This window comes from Halyomorpha halys, unplaced genomic scaffold (genome assembly GCF_000696795.3).
Source record: "Halyomorpha halys isolate HHAL.00 unplaced genomic scaffold, Hhal_1.1 Scaffold417.1, whole genome shotgun sequence".
Taxonomy (NCBI): Eukaryota; Metazoa; Arthropoda; class Insecta; order Hemiptera; family Pentatomidae; genus Halyomorpha; species Halyomorpha halys.
In genome coordinates, this window is record NW_027111032.1 from 70,743 (window position 1) to 88,876 (window position 18,134).

The following is an 18,134-nucleotide window of genomic DNA, read 5'->3' on the forward strand; positions in this document are numbered from 1 at the left end:
GCGGACGGACTAGAGCCGGGGAGAGACGGGAAATTACACTGGTTCCCGAGATGAAGCGGACGGACCAGTGTAACCGTTAGGAATTAGGTTACAATAGACGCTTGTAATGCTGGCCCCTGGCGGGATATAGCGGCACTTCGTGCTCGCTGACTGCTACAAGTCAAAACGTAAAATTAAACAACATGAAGTTTTGAAAGGAATGGTTATAAAACAAGTTGCTCAGAAAATCCGCTTGGAGCTCTTATGTATATAACATTTAACATGACTTTAAATAGGGCTGCTCACAATCCTATAGTTATTTACCATTTAACATGGTAAAACATTTTACATTTAATACAACATCATGGACAGCCCTTTTGTATATTATACTTTCTTAACATTCTGTGTAGCTCCTTTTTTTAATATCGTCCTTAAAGCTGCACTACTTCTTGCCAACCTTATTAAATAATTAACTTTAAAAATATAACAAGAGAACCAGAATAAGTACTAAAAATCCAGTTTTCATTGTTAATATTTTCCCCCAAAAAAGAGAATGAATCCAGACCAAATTCGTAAAAGAGTCCTTGATGAAATGGTTTACAGCACCAGAAGAGTATGAAGACTTGGGTTCCGATGGGTCGATGGACACCTAGGTATACACAAAGGCAATTTTCAATGTCTCTCTGAGATACGTATTTCTGAGATACGGAGGGGGGAGGGGTTATCTACAGGTTACCACCAAATTCTAACCATAGTTGGGGTCAAATGTTCATTTTGTGGGACCCCCACAGAAATAAAAGTCGACTTCCAGGATGGATTCGAACTGGCACTGCTGCAGTCACGAGCTAGTCAAAGTTGGCAATTCGAGCAAAACTCGCTGGAATGACTCCAGTCTTGGCGGGTTGACTTTTAGTTCGTGACGATCCTTCGGACTGAAAACTCAACCTTCCCACTCTGGTTTGAGCAGGTTAGTTACTATGGGATGGCCTCCGGTTGTTCATACCGGTGTGACTATTTCTTCAAGTGTCATATAAGTATAGAAGTGGGTGAGTATGTACGAGTCGGAGGGTGCAGTGTGAGTTTCGCATTACAAGACTTTATACTTTCATACATGTCTGTCAGACAAGTGCGGAATTTGAAATTGTGTGGGTACTGTCATACATCATTGTACAAGAGCCCAAGAGGCAAAAAAATTCAGCTATATCACCCCAATTTTTTATTACTTTAAAGAAAACTATGAATTAATTAGTAGTTGAAATTGATGAGACTGCCATGTGTAGCTAGGAAGAATAAAAAATGGCAGCTGTTTCAAAACGTTAAGAAAAAATATTTTTTCTTTTGGAGCTCTATATCTTGTTGTTGTTGATTGTTACTTAAAGGCGTAAAACCCTCTGGTCATCAACGCCTATGGCATGATAAAATTTTTAAAAAATGATTAAAAAATAAAATAAATAAAAAAAAAAATTAAAATCGAAGAGGTGTTATGATTTAGAAAGAAGGCGATGTGCTTTTATAAATTCAAACACTAATGTAATTTTAGCTTCCTCATCTGTGAGAGCTTCTGATAAATTTGGGTTCAGTCCTATCCTGTTTATTATTGGCAAATAGTGAGTACATTCTTCAAAAATATGTCTAATCGTGAGAATGGAATGAAAATATTTACACGTTGGAGGTGGCAGTTTTCTGATCAGGTGAGAGTGCGTGAGGAGAGTATGACCTATTTTCAAGCGGGTTAGAGCAATTTCCTCCCTGCGGCTGTTGCGGTAGGATGTTGACCATGGTTTTACTGATCGTTTTATTTCTTTTAATTTACTCGGAGAGCTTTCATCCCACTTGGCCTGCCATTTTTCTAATATTTGTAATTTAAGGGGTGTACTGAGTTCTGAAGGGGTAAGAACGGCGGTGCCTCGGCCAGGAAGTGTGAGTGCCTCTCTGGCAGCTTTGTCTGCGAGCTCGTTACCAACAATGCCAATGTGGCTTGGGGCCCGTATGGAAATAATGGACTTACCTTGTTGTGATAGTTTTAGAAGAAAATATTGAATTCTTATGATGAGTGGATGTTCGGGATACGTTTCTCAAACTTTTTAGAGAGCTCAACGAACCTGAGATTATTACAACAGTCTTCTGAGTTATTGAAAAGCAAAAATAGATGGCTGATGCTATCGCGTGGAGTTCGCTGGTGTATATTGAGCATAACTTATGTAATTTAAACTTGTGGGTTGAACTCTATATCTTTATTTATTGAAACTCTATATCTTTGTTTATTGAAACTCTATATCTTTAAAACTACCAATAACACTAGAACACCTAAGAGAAAATCATTTAACAACATAGTAAATTTTCTAAAACTTGAGTCCTAACAGAGTTGTTTACGTTCAATAGTTCTCGAGATACAATTTTTTTTAAGGAACATTTCATAAAAAATGTACTGAAAAATCAGTAGTTAGTGAATTTATTGTAGGAAATATATATCTCAGAAACTATCGTACAAATGTCTATTAGCACTCAAATTAAAGCTAGTTGTACTATAAAGTATTTTTTTTTATGTTTATGACGTTTTTCTCGTTGGAGTTCCATAATATTTGCTAAAATAAATTGATTTTTAGTTGTTCAGACAAACTTTCATGTGCTAAATTCATATTTATATGCAAATATCATAAAAACCACTACCACTACGAAGAAAAGACGTCATAAACCGCTCAATAGAATATTAAACTAGCTTTAGTTTAGGTGCTGTCAAATGGTTCCTGAGATAATATTTTATAAATCAAATATTTTGTTCGACCAACTAGAAATCATCTTGGAAATATATCTTGGTAAATATCATGAAAATTCCTAAGAAGATAAACGTCATAAAGTACTTTATAGTCCATTAATCTAGCTTTCATTTGAGTGCTAATAGACATCTGTACGTCTCATAGTTTCTGAGATATTGATTTCCTACAATAAATTCACTAACTATTATTTTTCAGTACATATTTTATGGAATGTTCCCTTTAAAAAAACCGTATCTCAGTAACTATTGAACGTAAATAGCTCCGTTAAGACTAATACTTTAGTCAATTTAATCTATTTTAAATTAGGTTTTATTATGTTGTTTCTGAATGAAAAATTATTTTGTTTTAACATTTTTAAACAGCCGCCATTTTTTATACCCTCAAACTCTACTGGGCATCCATAAATTTTGACTATTAATTAAATGTAGTTTTCATTTCCGATCAAAAATTGGGATGAAATAATTGACATTTTCACTTTTCCACCGAGATTTTGTACTATCATACTTGCATGACAGTGAATGGGCCACCGTTTCAAGTCCAAACTTTTCCAGGATAGCGCTACCTCAGTTATTGAAAGTAAAAAACAAAAATCTGAACAAAATATTAATATAGCTTAGAAAACATCTAAATGATTGGAAATAATTTTGCAATCATTGCACGAATATTGGATCTCAAGATCGTAAATTACTATTCATGAATTTTTTTTTTTTCTAAAAATAGGATGTTTATTTTAACTTTGATGATACGAATCACGAAACATCAGCATTTATTTTCGTTTACAAACCTACCGATAACTGAAACAACGGTTATCAAACGTTGCCTAAAGACAAGATAAACTGAACAAGCATAACCAAAACACTAAAGCCAGGTTATGTTAAATGCAAATATTATTATCTACGACTGGCTATCTTGAAAGATTAACAGATCAAATAAAAGCAAATACGCTCCCAAAATCAGTAAACACTGTACGAGCATCGAGTATTCCCATTCAGCGTCTATAACAACTATATATGAGGTAAATTATATAATTATTAATATGATAATTCATGATTGTTTTTTTGTTTATATGTAATTTTTACTAAAATGTTTTACTAAGAAATTCCTTTAGGATATAATCAATATTCTATATTTGTATGTACAACATTTTCGGTTTCAAATACTAATATTCCACATTATTAAGTTTATCCATTTCTTTTTGAAATTTTGTCATATGGTTATTTAATTAAAATTTATAATGTTGTGTTATAAATTTTAATTATGTGATCATATGAAAAAATTTCAAAAAGCAATGACTGCACTTTACAATCAGGAATATTTGTACCCGAAACTTTGTTCCAACAAATATAGAACATTGATAATATTCTATAAGAATTTTATTTTTCACCTCAACATCTTAATAAAGAACAAACAACTTCCTAGGAAATAAAATTCGGAATTAATATTTTATAAAAACTAAACAACTCTTTACCAGGCGGTCACAAGAGGAATGTTTTATTTTTTAATGTTTTACATATTTAGTGAATAACATAAAAAAGGGACTACAATAAGTTTCTTATATAATATAAATTTTCAGTGACAATTATTTTTCAAAAACACGTTTATTAACGTACACACTACTTTTCCCTTTTTCTTTATGTATAAAAAAAACAACGACATTTCAGAGTCCTCCTCCGTCTTCAGAATTTATTTTCTAGAATTTTAACAATGCAAAATAATTATATGTAAATATAGTTGACCTTAAAAATTTATATATAAGAAGATAGTCAGGGTTGCGGTCAAAAGAGAAACAAAAATAGTTTACAACACATCGGGGCTAAAAAGATAAAAAAAAAAAAACTGTTCAAAGGGAACGGTTGAACAGCTAAGAGAAGGTAGCACTGATGAAGCCCTGCAAAGTGGGGCGAAACGTCGGAAAATAAATAGTTGTAAACTATTTTTGTTTCTCTTTTGACCGCAACCCTGATTATCTTCTTATATATGCAAAATAAACAATAAATATTATTATATGCTTATATTTAAAATATCATTAATTGAATCATTCATATGTATCATCTTGAAATACAAATCATATTATTTCCAGCATTCTAGTTTGTTCCCTTTTTCTATTATTTTGTCACTGTTTCTTAAATAAAAGAAGACCAAACTCATAACTCAACTATTAGTTTTTCCCTGCATCAAAAATAATTCAACTTCATACTAATCTTTATTCTTTAATGATTGGAGAAGTTTGTCGGGGGGTGCGGTCAGCAAAGAACAACATAAATAAACAAAACCATATTTATTTATTTTATGCCGACGTTTCGACCTGAGTTTCAGGTCTTCATCAGGGCTATAGAACAAAAAAGATAACAACAACATTTAGAGTAACATACAATTGAAAAGGAATAGTACCACCGACAAACTTCTCCAATCATCAATCTACGGTCAACTATCTACACCTCATTAATAATCCTTATTCTGTTTTACACTTTCCAAAACAAGATACTGATAGGGCTGAGTGAGTGAGTTTGGTTCCCCTTTATTTAAGACATGGTTAAAAAAAATTATGAAATAAAATTATATGAATAAAAAACACAGGGAACTAACTAGAATATTGAATTTAATATAATTTGTTGTAGAAGGTATATATATGAATGATTCAATTAACGCTAATTAATGTAGTAATATTTATTATATTTCATTAGATTTTATATTATTTATATTGATTAAATTTATTACTTTATATATATAAGTTAAGTATTGGCGAAAGCACAATGTCAAAAAAGAGAAGAAGGAATAAGATCTAACTCGCATGAACTGCTGTAAAATACTTTATTGTATTTCTGTGCATCTCTTATATACGTTCGATCAGCTGATCCCCTCACTCAGTTGACATCGAAATAACAGCTGACTCATACCGTAACTTTTATATATATATTCCTATTTTTATCAATTAATTTTATCTATTATACTTTATATATATTACTTTTTTTTAATTTATATTTATATTTAATCTGTATTTGAATGTATGTATATAGTTATATCCTTGTAGATTATTGTTGAGTTTTTTTTTTTTTAGATTTTAATGGAACAGTACATATGTGGGAAAATACGATAGATTTATATTTGTATATATTGTTATTTTATTAAAAACTTTTATGATTTATATTTTATTCCTTTTTTTGTTAAAGAGGAAAAAAAAAAGAAAAATGTATGGGTTGGATTGTAGTTGGAAAAAATGGGTAAGGGATATAATATAATTATATATAGAGATAAATAATGGGAGGGGGTGAAGAATAATAAGGAAAAAATGGATAGTAAATGATTTAAAAAAATAAAATATAGAAAGAAAAAATAAAAGAACAAAAATGATAGAACAAAAAAATCATGTATTTCTATTATGTATCATAAATATACTGTACTATGCCTACAAATTACAAAAATTAAAAAAAAAAGTCTCTAGGTATAATTATACTGTGTATTTAGCAACCTAATACAGTTTTTAAATACGATTTTTCTCGGTCTCTGTCGTGTCGTTAGAATTGTAGAGAATAAACCCTGAAGACTAAGGAGGATTCCGAAATGTTGGTTTTTTTTATATGAACAAGAGGAAAAATTAGAAATTAATATAAAGTACATTTTTTTAAAGTACTTATCTCTTTTATATAAGATCTATATTATTATAATTTGGTAATATGGTTATCAAAATAACATGGTTATAATATTAAAATGGTATGATTGATTTAGAACAATTTGCAAGAAGTAAACTTTTAAGATAACTTCTGAAGAATAGTAAATTCGCGATGTGGCACTCATCTTCTGAGGAAAAGTTTTTATTTAACTTTGGCACTTAAAAATTCAGCATGCAAAATGGACAAAGGTTTACTGATTAATTTTTATTTTTATTTCTAAGATCGTTGTACTATGATCAGAAAAATTATATAATGTTGACCCCGAGTAACTCAAGTCTTTCTTTTTATCTCAGTTATTTCATTGTCCTTGTATCTTTATCAAACAGAGCCTAATAATATCGTTTAAATCTGAATAAGTCCGATGCCTTTGAAAAAAATCTTATATATTTCCTTTTCAAATTAATGCCACAATCAGGTGGATTTTTAAAAATTATGTTCCGTAATAAACATAGTTTAAATGCTTAAAAATATTAAGTTATTTATTGGATGTTTTAAGATCTTTAAAATTATTAAAAAGTGAATAAATTGTTTGGAAACAACATTATTATTTATTAAGGAATCCATATTATCATTACGTTTGTGCCTTATTTCAGAGTTAACGGACCAGGAGCTGATGAGTTAACTGACTCCTCTTAAGATACAAAGGTGGCGTACCTGAAATTATGAAACTTTGAGGTAAGTACGTTATTTTCAATAATTACACTTTTTTTAATATTAAGTTAAAAATTTAAGAACCAATATAAAAAATATTTCTATTCCATAATTTTTATTGTATTTAGTAACTTAGCTGAGTTAGTCAATGTATTATTTCGTCATCACATCCCTTATAAAGTCAGTTAGTATTTATTACATTTATGAAGAAGTCAAATATTAATTTTAATTCTTCTTTAAACAAATTTAATACTTATTTTTAACCTTTTATTGCTGACATCCCAACCAACCCTAACACAGTCCTAACAACATACGCTGATGACACATGTATACTGTCTGTAAACAACGACCCAAATAATGCATCACAAACACTACAGACACACATAACATCTATTGAAGAATGGTGTCAAAACTGGAGAATCAAAATAAAGTCTGACAAATCCCATCAGATCACCTTTACTCTCCGTCGCAAACCTGTTTAGAAAGGATAGTGTAGGACAGGAGGCCTACAGTATCCTTTCTAAACACTCCACTAACGCCTGTGGAACAGATTAGATACTTAGGACTCCAACTTGACAAGAAACTTACTTGGAATCCTCACACAATACTGAAACGACAAGAAACTGCTCGTAGATTCCGAACACTTATTTGACAAACCCTCTAAACTTCCCATTCACTACAAAAAATTAGTATACACTATGATAATCAGACCAATTTGGACATATGGAATTGAGCTCTGGGGCTCTACCAAGCTATCAAATTCCTCTCGCATCCAATCCAAAATCCTACGTAAAATCCTCGATGCTCCTTATTACGTTACAAATAAACTCTTTCCACAAAGACCTTAACATCCCATTCGTTGCAGATTTGGCTCAAAACAGACATGCGTCTTTTCATTCCAAACTCCTTACCTATTCTAACCCATTAATTCTTAATATTTCATGCTTAACAATCCCTGATAGCCCTCCGAGGCGTCTGAAAAGAAGATGGCCCCGGGACCTTCTAATTTAAATTAATGCTGTAAGTACCACTAAGGGGTGGTTCCTTCCCAAGATTTTCAAGTGTATATGAAACATACAACATATTTACTTATTGTATTTATTAATTGTACAGTTGTAAATCACATTAAATAAATAAATTTTAAAAAAGCCTCGGAGGGCTATCAGGGAGTCCCTTTAACGTTATTAAATCATCAATTGTTAGTACTCGATAAACTTCGGAAGCAAAACTAGGAGCAAATCATTCCTTCCCTGTTCTGTTCTTATTTGAAATAGTAACTTCATTATTGTATAGATGAGTATATAGTATATGCAAGTAGGCAGTTAGTATATAATATACACAAAATGTCTACTTGTGATTACATAACTTCAGACTGATTTCAACAAGATAGGGGTGTTCAAAGTTCAAGCGTCGGGCTATTAAAAGATAAAGAACAAAACTCTTCTTAGCTTTCTTTTTAATTCATCTTACTCTATTTGAGTTACATCGTTATTGCCAAATTTAGAAACTACTGTTCACTTTCAGTAAGGAGAAGCGTTCTGTAATCGCCCTAATGTTTCAGGTTAAAAGAATTGTAATAAATTGAATTATGCTTCCATTTTATTCCATGGGAGCGCTTCGAAATATAGGCTAACCGCCCAAGCCCTAATTTGAACCAGTGCCACTTCAAGCTCAAGGCTGCTGAAGTGACACCTTTAATCTCTCGGTCACCATAGCCTCAGTTGTATTTTTTTATTGGAAATGAAACCACTTATTTTTGGTGTAAATTAATAAATATTGTTTCCCCTAATAAATATTGTTGTTACAAATCATAAATCATCATGTAGCATCTTGTCCTCTGCATCCGACCGGTCCAGCTCTCATTGTCTCAGTCCTCTTCTTGTTGGGTCGCCGATACTAGGTCACCGAACACTTCCGAAAGTAATGTACGTCGGGCCCAACACCCGCTTCAACCCTTAGATGAATTTCTTGAAAAAAGGAATGCCCTCTTGTTCCACCACAGAAAAGAGGTACCACTCGGCGAGGACGAAAATCCGGTTTTTCTCGACAACTTAGCTCGGTGTCCTCCCATGGTGGTACTGTTCACTACAACTAGTTCCGCTTTAGTACAAGAGCCCAAGGGGAGAAAAAATGCAGTTATCGCACCCCAATTTTTGAATACTTTAATGAAAACTATGTATAATTACTAGTCAAAATTGATGAGTCGGCCAAGTATAGGTGGGGGGAATAAAAAATGGCGACTGTTTCAAAGGGATAAAAAAAACTTAATCTTAAAAAGTAAGAACAACACAAGAAAACCTAAGAGAACGTCATATAAAGATGAGCAAATTTGCTAAAATATGGGCCCTAAAAGAGTTATTTACGTTAAATAGTTCTCGAGATATAATTTTAAAAAGCAACATTTCATAAGAATGTTGTATGGGACGTACTGAAAGATCGGGAGTTAGTGAATTTATTTTGAAAAATCTATATCTCAAAAACCATTTGACGTACAGATGTCTATTAGCACTCAAATGAGCTATAAAATAGCTTAGGATATTTATCTTCGTAGGAGCAATAGTTTTCGTGAAATTTGCTAATATAAATTGATTTATTGTTGTTTCCGATAAATTTTTATCTGCCAAATTTTTATTCATATGAGAATATCATAAAAACTACTACCCCTACGAAGATAAGTGTGATAAACTACTTTATAGTAAGTTAAATTTCCTTTATTTTGAGTGTTGGCAGACATATGTGCGTCTTATAGATCTACAGATATATTTTTTTAAAAATCCAACATTTTATACGAACAAATAGAAATTTTTAGAATAGAAGTTTTATCAAATATCATAAAATATTATTAACTATCTTATAGTTAATTTAACTAACTAGCTTTAATTTGAGCGCTGGCAGACATCTGTACGTCAAATGGTTTTTGAAATGAAGTTTTTCATAAATCAAACTTATTGTCCGAACAACTATAAATCAATTTATTTTAGCATATATCATGAAAACTACTATTCCTACGAAGGTAAAGGTCATAAACTTCTTTATAGTCCATTAAACTAGCTTTAATTTCAGTGCTAATAGACATCTGTATGTCACATAGTTCCTGAGATATAGAATTCTCAAAATAAATTAACTAACTACTGATCTTTCAGTAGATTTTTAAAAAAAATTTTTCGAGAACTATTGGACGTAAAGCTCTTTTAAGGCTAATATTTCACCAAATTTACTCTTCTTTAAATAATGTGCTCTTAGGTTTTCTAGTGTTGTTAGTAGTTTTTAAGATATAGAGCTCCGAATGAAAAATTAGTGTTTTTTAAGGTTTTGAAACAGCCGCCATTTTTTATTTCCCCTACCTATAGTTGGCAGACTCATCAATTTTGACTAATTAAACTAATCAAACAATGGGGGTGAGATAACTGCCTTTTTTTCTTCTCGGCTCTTGTACTAACTACTTTATCAGGTACTGCAAATGTGAGGCACTGAGAGATGGAAGCTTCTTCCCGAAGCTCAGCAGCTTTCCCCAGAACCCTTCTTGTCCTGTCGAGCCACGGTCTCATCCAACGGCATGTTAAATTTGGGCCCAAAGTTGAGATTTAGTGTAAAATATGTTTAGTATTATTTTCAAATATCAAATATTTCAAGGAAAGCGCAAGCATATTTTCCTAGAAACATCATCATTTCGAAAACAGCTCTTCTTATTTGGCGAATAGTTGGACGAAAATTGGGGATAAATGTAAACATAGTCTAGTATAAATTTTATAAAATTTGGTTTATTACTTTCACTTACTTATTAAGAAGTATTTTCCTGAATAGGCATATTTTTAAAAATATTTCTTTTTCTTTTTTTCTCGTAGTTTAAAAAGATAAATGAGTAACCTAGAAATGTAAATAATAATGTACCCAGTAAAAACTGGTAGAATATTCCAGTAAATGTAATTTTAAAGAGGTTATGAAAATAAAGAAAATTAACAAGGAAGGCACACTAATGTATATATAAGCAATAGGAGTGGCATAACCTTCCCCCTCCCCCCTTCAAATCCAAAGTGAAGCCCAAGACCACGCCCACGAAGCTTAGGCTTACGTTGAGGTTAATAGTAATGTTCGTCATTGTAATCTAAACTGAAACAGAAGGCAACCAGTGATTGGCTGTACCCTTCCCCTACTCCTCTCCCACACCCTTGGGTCCATCATAAGACTTTTTCGGCTTCATGTATCCTGCTAGCTTACCTCCACCATTATACTCCTTCCTTTAGTGGACATTCGTTAAAAATTTTTATTGATTGAACATAGACAAACATATGGCTGTAGTTGAACTTTTTTTTTACTCCTTGAAATAAAAAGAAAATACTTAATAAATTTGATATTCTAGATTTTTCTTTTTATTATATAAAAAAGCTTTTTGCGATAACCGTGTAATATTTTATTTTACATTTAAGGTTTAACAAATACAAGTACAAATTTAAATGCTAATATGAAGACTTGAAATTGAATTTTTTTTTTCCTCCTTACACTATATTAAAAACATAATACAACCAGAACTACAGAACACATGTAAATCCATTAGGCTGACAGGATGTACCCACTCTCCTTAGTTTTACTTAAAATAAAATCCACTACAGTTGTGTAATATTTAATTTATACAGACGGCTCTCTTTGTAGGCCGTCATTAGTTGAAAAGATGTTGAAGGATTCAGGTACTCCATTTTACGGATGAACTAGAGATCTGAAGAACAAATGGTATAAATAGTCTGTAAAAAATTTTTACTAAAGCAATGATCGTATTATAAGATTGGGTGAAGGAATATTAAATGGCGGTAAATACACAAAAAAGGTTTTCAATCACTTAGCCTTAGCATTAAAAACGAAGTTCATCAAACAGCGAAGAACTAACCAGTACTGACATCGCATGCTACCTAGGGATCATTTCTCTTCTTCTTAAGATACTTCTTAAATACTTGTATTTTAAAAAATTTTTATGTTTATTTTAGCCCCTGCCTGGTCATTTCTGACGAATTTTTTTTTTTTTAATTTACTTCTACATTGTCGTTTCTGGCATACGGTAGGAGGGGAGGGACCTGTTCTAACTATGGTTGGAGAATCAAGTTATCTACCAAATAAAAGTCAACACCTCCCAGGTCGAATTCGGACCGGAGCAGCTGCATTTCCAAGACTGCTAAGGGGACGCTTCAACTCCCTTAGCTACAGAGAGCCCTAATTACTTTTATTAGTCACTTATTTCAGAGTTTTATCTACAATTAGAGAAAATTTTCATATTTCTCTGATAAATAATAATCAAACTACAATTACAATCCTTAGTTTCTTTCCCTGATACCATTAAAAATCAAAATTTTTTTATCTATTGACATTTACTACGGTATAAAAAATACATCAAACAAATTTGAAGTAGGACCATAATGATATGATACAGCATGTAGAGAAACTACCCAGTAGTAGAACTCTAAAAACAATTTACAATTAAGGTCACGAGGCCATCTTCTTTTCAGGCGCCTCGGAGGATTGCCAGGAATGGAAGAGGAAGCAAGGTAAGAAACTAGTGGGTTCGGATGGTTAGGGAATTTATAATGGAAGGAATGATATCGGGTTCGGGCTAGATCGGTTACATAAGGAACGTTTAGGTCTTTATGGATGGTTTTATTAGTAACAAAATAAGAAGCATTGAGGATTTTATGAAGGATTTTGGATTGTAAGGATCGGATACGAGAGGAATTCGAAGGCTGAGTGGAGCCCCAAAGCTCAACTCCGTTTGTCCAGATGGACCTCATTATTGTCATGTAGATCAGACTTTTGCAATGGATTGGAAGTTTAGACCGTCACTTAATAGTCGGAATCTGCGTGCAGTCTTTTTAGTCTTGTGTTCCATGTTTCAGGTTCGTCGTTTGTCAAGGTAATGAATCTGTTCTACAGAGGTAAGAGCCACATTATTAAAATATACTGTAAGGCAGGCGGCAGGTTTACGACGAAGAGTAAAGGTGATTTGATGAGATTTGTTGGGATTTATTTTTTTCCTCCAATTTCGACACCATTCTTCGAGGGTTGTGATAAGGGACTGGAGAGTTTAGGATGCAATCAAAGGGTTATTATTAATTGTGAGCACACATGTGTCATCAGCATACGTGGATAGTGTTAGGAGTTGTTGGGATGTCAGCTGTATAGACGGTGTAGAGGACGGGACCGAGGATACTACCTTGACGAACACCAGCGGTTTGAAAATAGAGGGATGAATAGGAACCGTTGTGGTTTACTTAGAATAGTCTATTAGTAAGAAAGGAACGAATGATAAGAAAATATGTAGGAGGTAGGAATTTACGGAGTTTGTAAAGCAGTCCCGGGTGCCAGACTCGATCAAAAGCCTGCTCTATATCGAAAAAGACTCCGTGCTTCAAAGAAGACGAGACAACGTCCACCACACGATGACATTGCTGGTTAGTGGATTGGGATGTTCGGAATCTGGGCTTATATGATTGGAATCTAGGATGGGGTATAGACGTTTCAAAATAAGTTTTTCGAGGATTTTCCCCATGATCGGTAATAGAGAGATGGGACAGTAAGAGGATGGGTGTTCTAGTGGCTTTTGGGGTTTGGGGATCATTTTGATTATAGATAGTTTCTATAAATCAAAATTTAAAACCTAATATAGTCAAGTATTTATGTAACCTAAGCATTTCCATCGAAAAGGAAATAAATTTCAGAAAACATATAACGGTTTGGTCCAAGTCCATTAGCGCACAAAAGAAAATCAATTTGCTAAAATAGTAAACTATAAGTTATTCATTTTTTAAAATAATAATTATTGTGTTCTTTCCTAAATGCACCCAGTAAAAGCTTTCGATTTAAAAATTAGAAAAAAAATTTAATCAATAATTTTACACGTACTCTTTGTGGAATTAAATAACTCCTTTTAAATTTTATAATACGTTGAAGACATAATTCTTTCATCACGTTGAACTCTCGTTCTTTTTTTAAATTTCATCTAATATGAATTTCAAATTTCACCTAACAAAGGAAAACAAAAAAATAATAATTAATTAAGTAACTGTGTCAGTGGTCCTTTTCACATGTATGTCAAGGTAGGGATTAGAAGAAGTGGTTTTAAGCACTTATTTATCTAAAACGATTAAACTGTCACAAATTAATGAAACATATCTTTTTTTAATATCCCTGTCAAAGCATTAATATTTTTTTTTCAAAAATCACTTCAGTCGACATATTGAAGTCATAATCGTAATATATAAAAATAATTAATTGTTAATGTTATTAATAATAAATCAGAAATGTTATTATTATTTTTTTTTATAATATAATAACTGTTGCTGCATAATTTTTATTTTTTAAATTGAAGGATGGTTATTATTAATGAATTTTTATTTAAAAATATTACGAATATTTTTTTTATCATAAACAACTTTACTGTGGTTGCTTATTTTTTCAGTTGGATTAATACATAATTATTAACCCTTATCGTTCGTAAGACACCTCTCACGTGACAACAGTACATTGTCGCCGCGGTCGTAAGTCACATGGGAAGTGAAAAGGCGAAACATGTCATAGTTAATGTTAATATTAATATAGAACTCATTCCCCGGCCTTTTATTTTTTTAATGGGGGTTATTAAGAAACCAAGAAAAAAAATGATATTTTTTAAAAGGCATTTTGTTCATACCGCTACCTGATGATTTTGTTCATACGCCTGGTGATCATAAATCATTTTTTAAACTAATTTTTAGTACTTTAAACTTGTTACGACTTGAGTGCTAGCAGATATCTGTACGTCGAATGGTTCCTGAGATATTATTTTTCATAAACCAAACGTTCTGTCCGAAAGTTTTTTCAAAGTTATTTTGGTAAATATTATGAAAACTACTACTCCTGCGAAGACAAACGTCACAGAATGCTTGATAGGACATTAAACTAGATTTAACATGAGTGCTAATTAATATACATCCATTCGTGTAATCATTCCTGAGAAATAGTTTTCCCAAAATAAATTTACTAAATACTTTTTTCCGGTACATTTTTTAAGAAAAGTTGCTCTTGAAAAAGCAACTAGGGAACTAGTATACATAAACATTAGGGCTTATGTTTTAGAAAATTTACTGTACTTCAAATGTTGTTTTATTAGGTTTTTGGGTTGTTGGTAGTTTTTACAATATGGAGCTTCGAATGAAAAATTATTTTTCATTTCATCTAAATAAACTTGACTGACTCATCAATTTTGACTAGTAATTATACATTGGTATTGGTATTTGGTGTGGAGAACAAGTCTGGCAAGTAGGCCTCGTCGACCTTTTTGCCAACCCCTGGCGACTACCAAAGTTGCCACTGCGTACTAACCAAGGTGAGAGCGTCAAGATTCATTTTTCGGGACCACCGAAAAATAAAAATTAACTACCCCAGGTGGGAATCGAACCCACAACGTTCCGAACCGAGCGCTCTGGGACCTACGCCCTACCCGCACGGCCGTCACGTCCCTAGTAATAGTTTTTATTAAATTAATCATAAATTGGTGTGAAATAACTGAATTTTGTTTCACTGGGCTCTTGTATTATACATTTCTTTTGCATCCATGGCGAACTTTGTAGTTCTACATTTTCAAGATGCATACAGTATAAAAATAGAAATTAAAAAAATCCTTCCATCAGCCGTTCGCAAAGATTTTTCGGACAGTTACTTTTCACTTTATAAATGTCTTTTTTTTTAAATAATACAGACTAATAAATAAATAGTTTACATGTTTATTTCATAAAGTGTTTAAAAATACTTAACCCTTGGAATTTATGGGTATGATAGACACTTGCACTGTAGTGTCGTTATGAAAGGTATTTTATTTTCTCTTTCATAGCCTCAGCTTTCGACTCTCATAAAATACTCCGATACAACTATCACATCTATAAAATTTTTCCACGAGAAGCCCTTTATCTGTTCCTCGCTTTTATTCTTACTTTCGAATCTCCCTTTATCGACAACCTCTTCCAACGAGTTCCTATTCTCTCCCACCTTTAATATTGGACATAAATATCATCTTATGTTGGAGATAAGAATTACGCTCGATTCTAGACTAGTCAAACAGAGATATCAAAGAGCATTCTAGGGGACAAGTGGTATATAGTTATCTGTAGATAGTAGTTGTTCATAATATATCTGTGTATCTGCTCTCTTCAAATTAATCAAAGTTTATCTGTTACCACGCTATGATAGCATATTTGTAACTGAGGCACAGACAACTCATATTAAAGAGTTACTTCTCATCTTATTTGTCTTGAGTAAAGAAGGACTATGTGAGTCGATACATACACAAACCATTTTGCAGGACTTCTTAATAATTTAAATTCAGCTAGTTGTAAAAGTCCGATTTGAGATTTTTCACGACCGCAATTATTACTTCCCCATACCATATATTTCATAAATAGATAAATGAAAGTAAAAATAAATAGATAAATTAAATAATAGCTTGATAATTTAATTACACAATCAAGATAAAGGAAATTTATGTTACACTAAATAAATAAATTTGAACACATTCAATCTTATATGAGTAATTTTAAGTGACGGAAGTCGATTTTTGTCTTTCGAATAAGCGATTTCGATGAGTTTGTTCTGATAATGTTGAAGTGCTGTTTTTCTTTTATATAATTAATTTCTTATTGAAGTACTCATCATTTTGGATGTCCCAGGTACGTTTTTTACATTATTGAAGTAGATGTTATATGCGTCGTATCATTCCTTATCAGTTATTCTATTATTATAAATTTATCCATGACCTGGAAGCGGAAGGTTCAGGGAGGAGGAGCAATAGAATTGGGTATTGTGAATCTATAGCTGCCTATAGTTTTTCAATTATATATTTCTTATGGATTATAGTAGTTTTTTTTTAAGAGGAGATATATTTGATATTGTTAGTTCGACAAGATAACCTAGAGTTTTAAATAGGACGTCGATAAGAATGCGTGTACTGAAGCGTTGCTAGTGTGTCGTAATTCATCGATAAAACATCGAAGACGGAGCCCGAACACGAGCGTTGAGTGCGTAATATTGCAACTGAAGGATGCACCTTGATGCTATATCCCCAGTTTCTGGCAAGCGGTCGAGCAGTTACCATCTCAAGGTAAGCTTAAATGAGTGTTCTCTAACGAGGCGTTCGGTTATAATTTATGGGATTCTTATGGCCATTATTAAAATTAAATACTAATAAGCTCTTTTAAAGTCTATATTTTGCAATTAAATCCTAGTTCTTTTTTAATAGGCATTCAATAAAACGTGGAGATGACTATAACTGTTATAGGGTCCCATAACTTAATTATTGAGATCTCTATATAACTGAAAGAAATGTTAATTTAGTTTTGAATAATAATAATACAAGTTACTACATCATAGATACAGAAAAAAAAGTAATATGAATATGAATCGATAAATAAAAATATATGAGATGGTCGCGGGTTCGGTCAGCAAAAAATACACAAACAAACGAAACTCGTTTATATGTGTCGACGTTTCGAACTTAATTTCAGGCCTTCATCAGGGCTGAAAAAACAAAACCAGATAATGACTTTTTTCATAGAGAAAAAAAATAAAGAAAATAATAATAAACTTGGAAATATACGTCACTATAAATTAAGTAGATGGAAACTGATAGAAGATAAAATATATTATTGTAGAGGTAAGAATTATACAAACTAAATGATAAAAAAAATTGTAATTAATATCTAAGAATAATGAAAAACAACATAATGAAATTATAGTAAAATGACAATTTGCAATGCTACCTATTTAATAGGTAGCATTGCAAATTGTCATTTTACTATAATTTCATTACAACATAATGAAATTATAGAAAACGATGTATATGATACAATGGGGAAGAAAGAAAATGGGATATGTATTTTGTAATTTTTGCTGACAGTACCCTCCCACCATCTTCTCATATTAAATCTACAGCCAACAATTCACACTTCATTATAAATAAAAATATAAATCGACATAACAAAACTTATGAAATAATAACAAAATAATTTATATAGAAGATAAAGAAAATTTAATTTAATTAAAA

General features: G+C 31.9%; 1 protein-coding gene across 2 annotated transcripts in view; it reads left to right on the forward strand.

Moving 5' to 3' along the window:
• The first annotated feature begins 3,674 nt into the window (after positions 1–3,674).
• Positions 3,675–18,134, forward strand: part of Ucp4A (Uncoupling protein 4A) — a 60,631-nt gene continuing 46,171 nt past the window's right edge. The window contains exons 1-2 of one of the 2 annotated variants that reach the window (XM_014423355.2): positions 3,675–3,771; positions 7,021–7,102. Coding sequence is in view for 1 of the 2 variants with exons in the window: in XM_014423354.3 (XP_014278840.1) it covers positions 17,133–17,192 (60 nt within the window). In the remaining variant the exon portion in view is untranslated. Of the gene's footprint in view, positions 3,772–7,020; positions 7,103–17,039; positions 17,193–18,134 lie in introns of those variants that run through there. The other variant, XM_014423354.3, reaches the window with a different exon arrangement.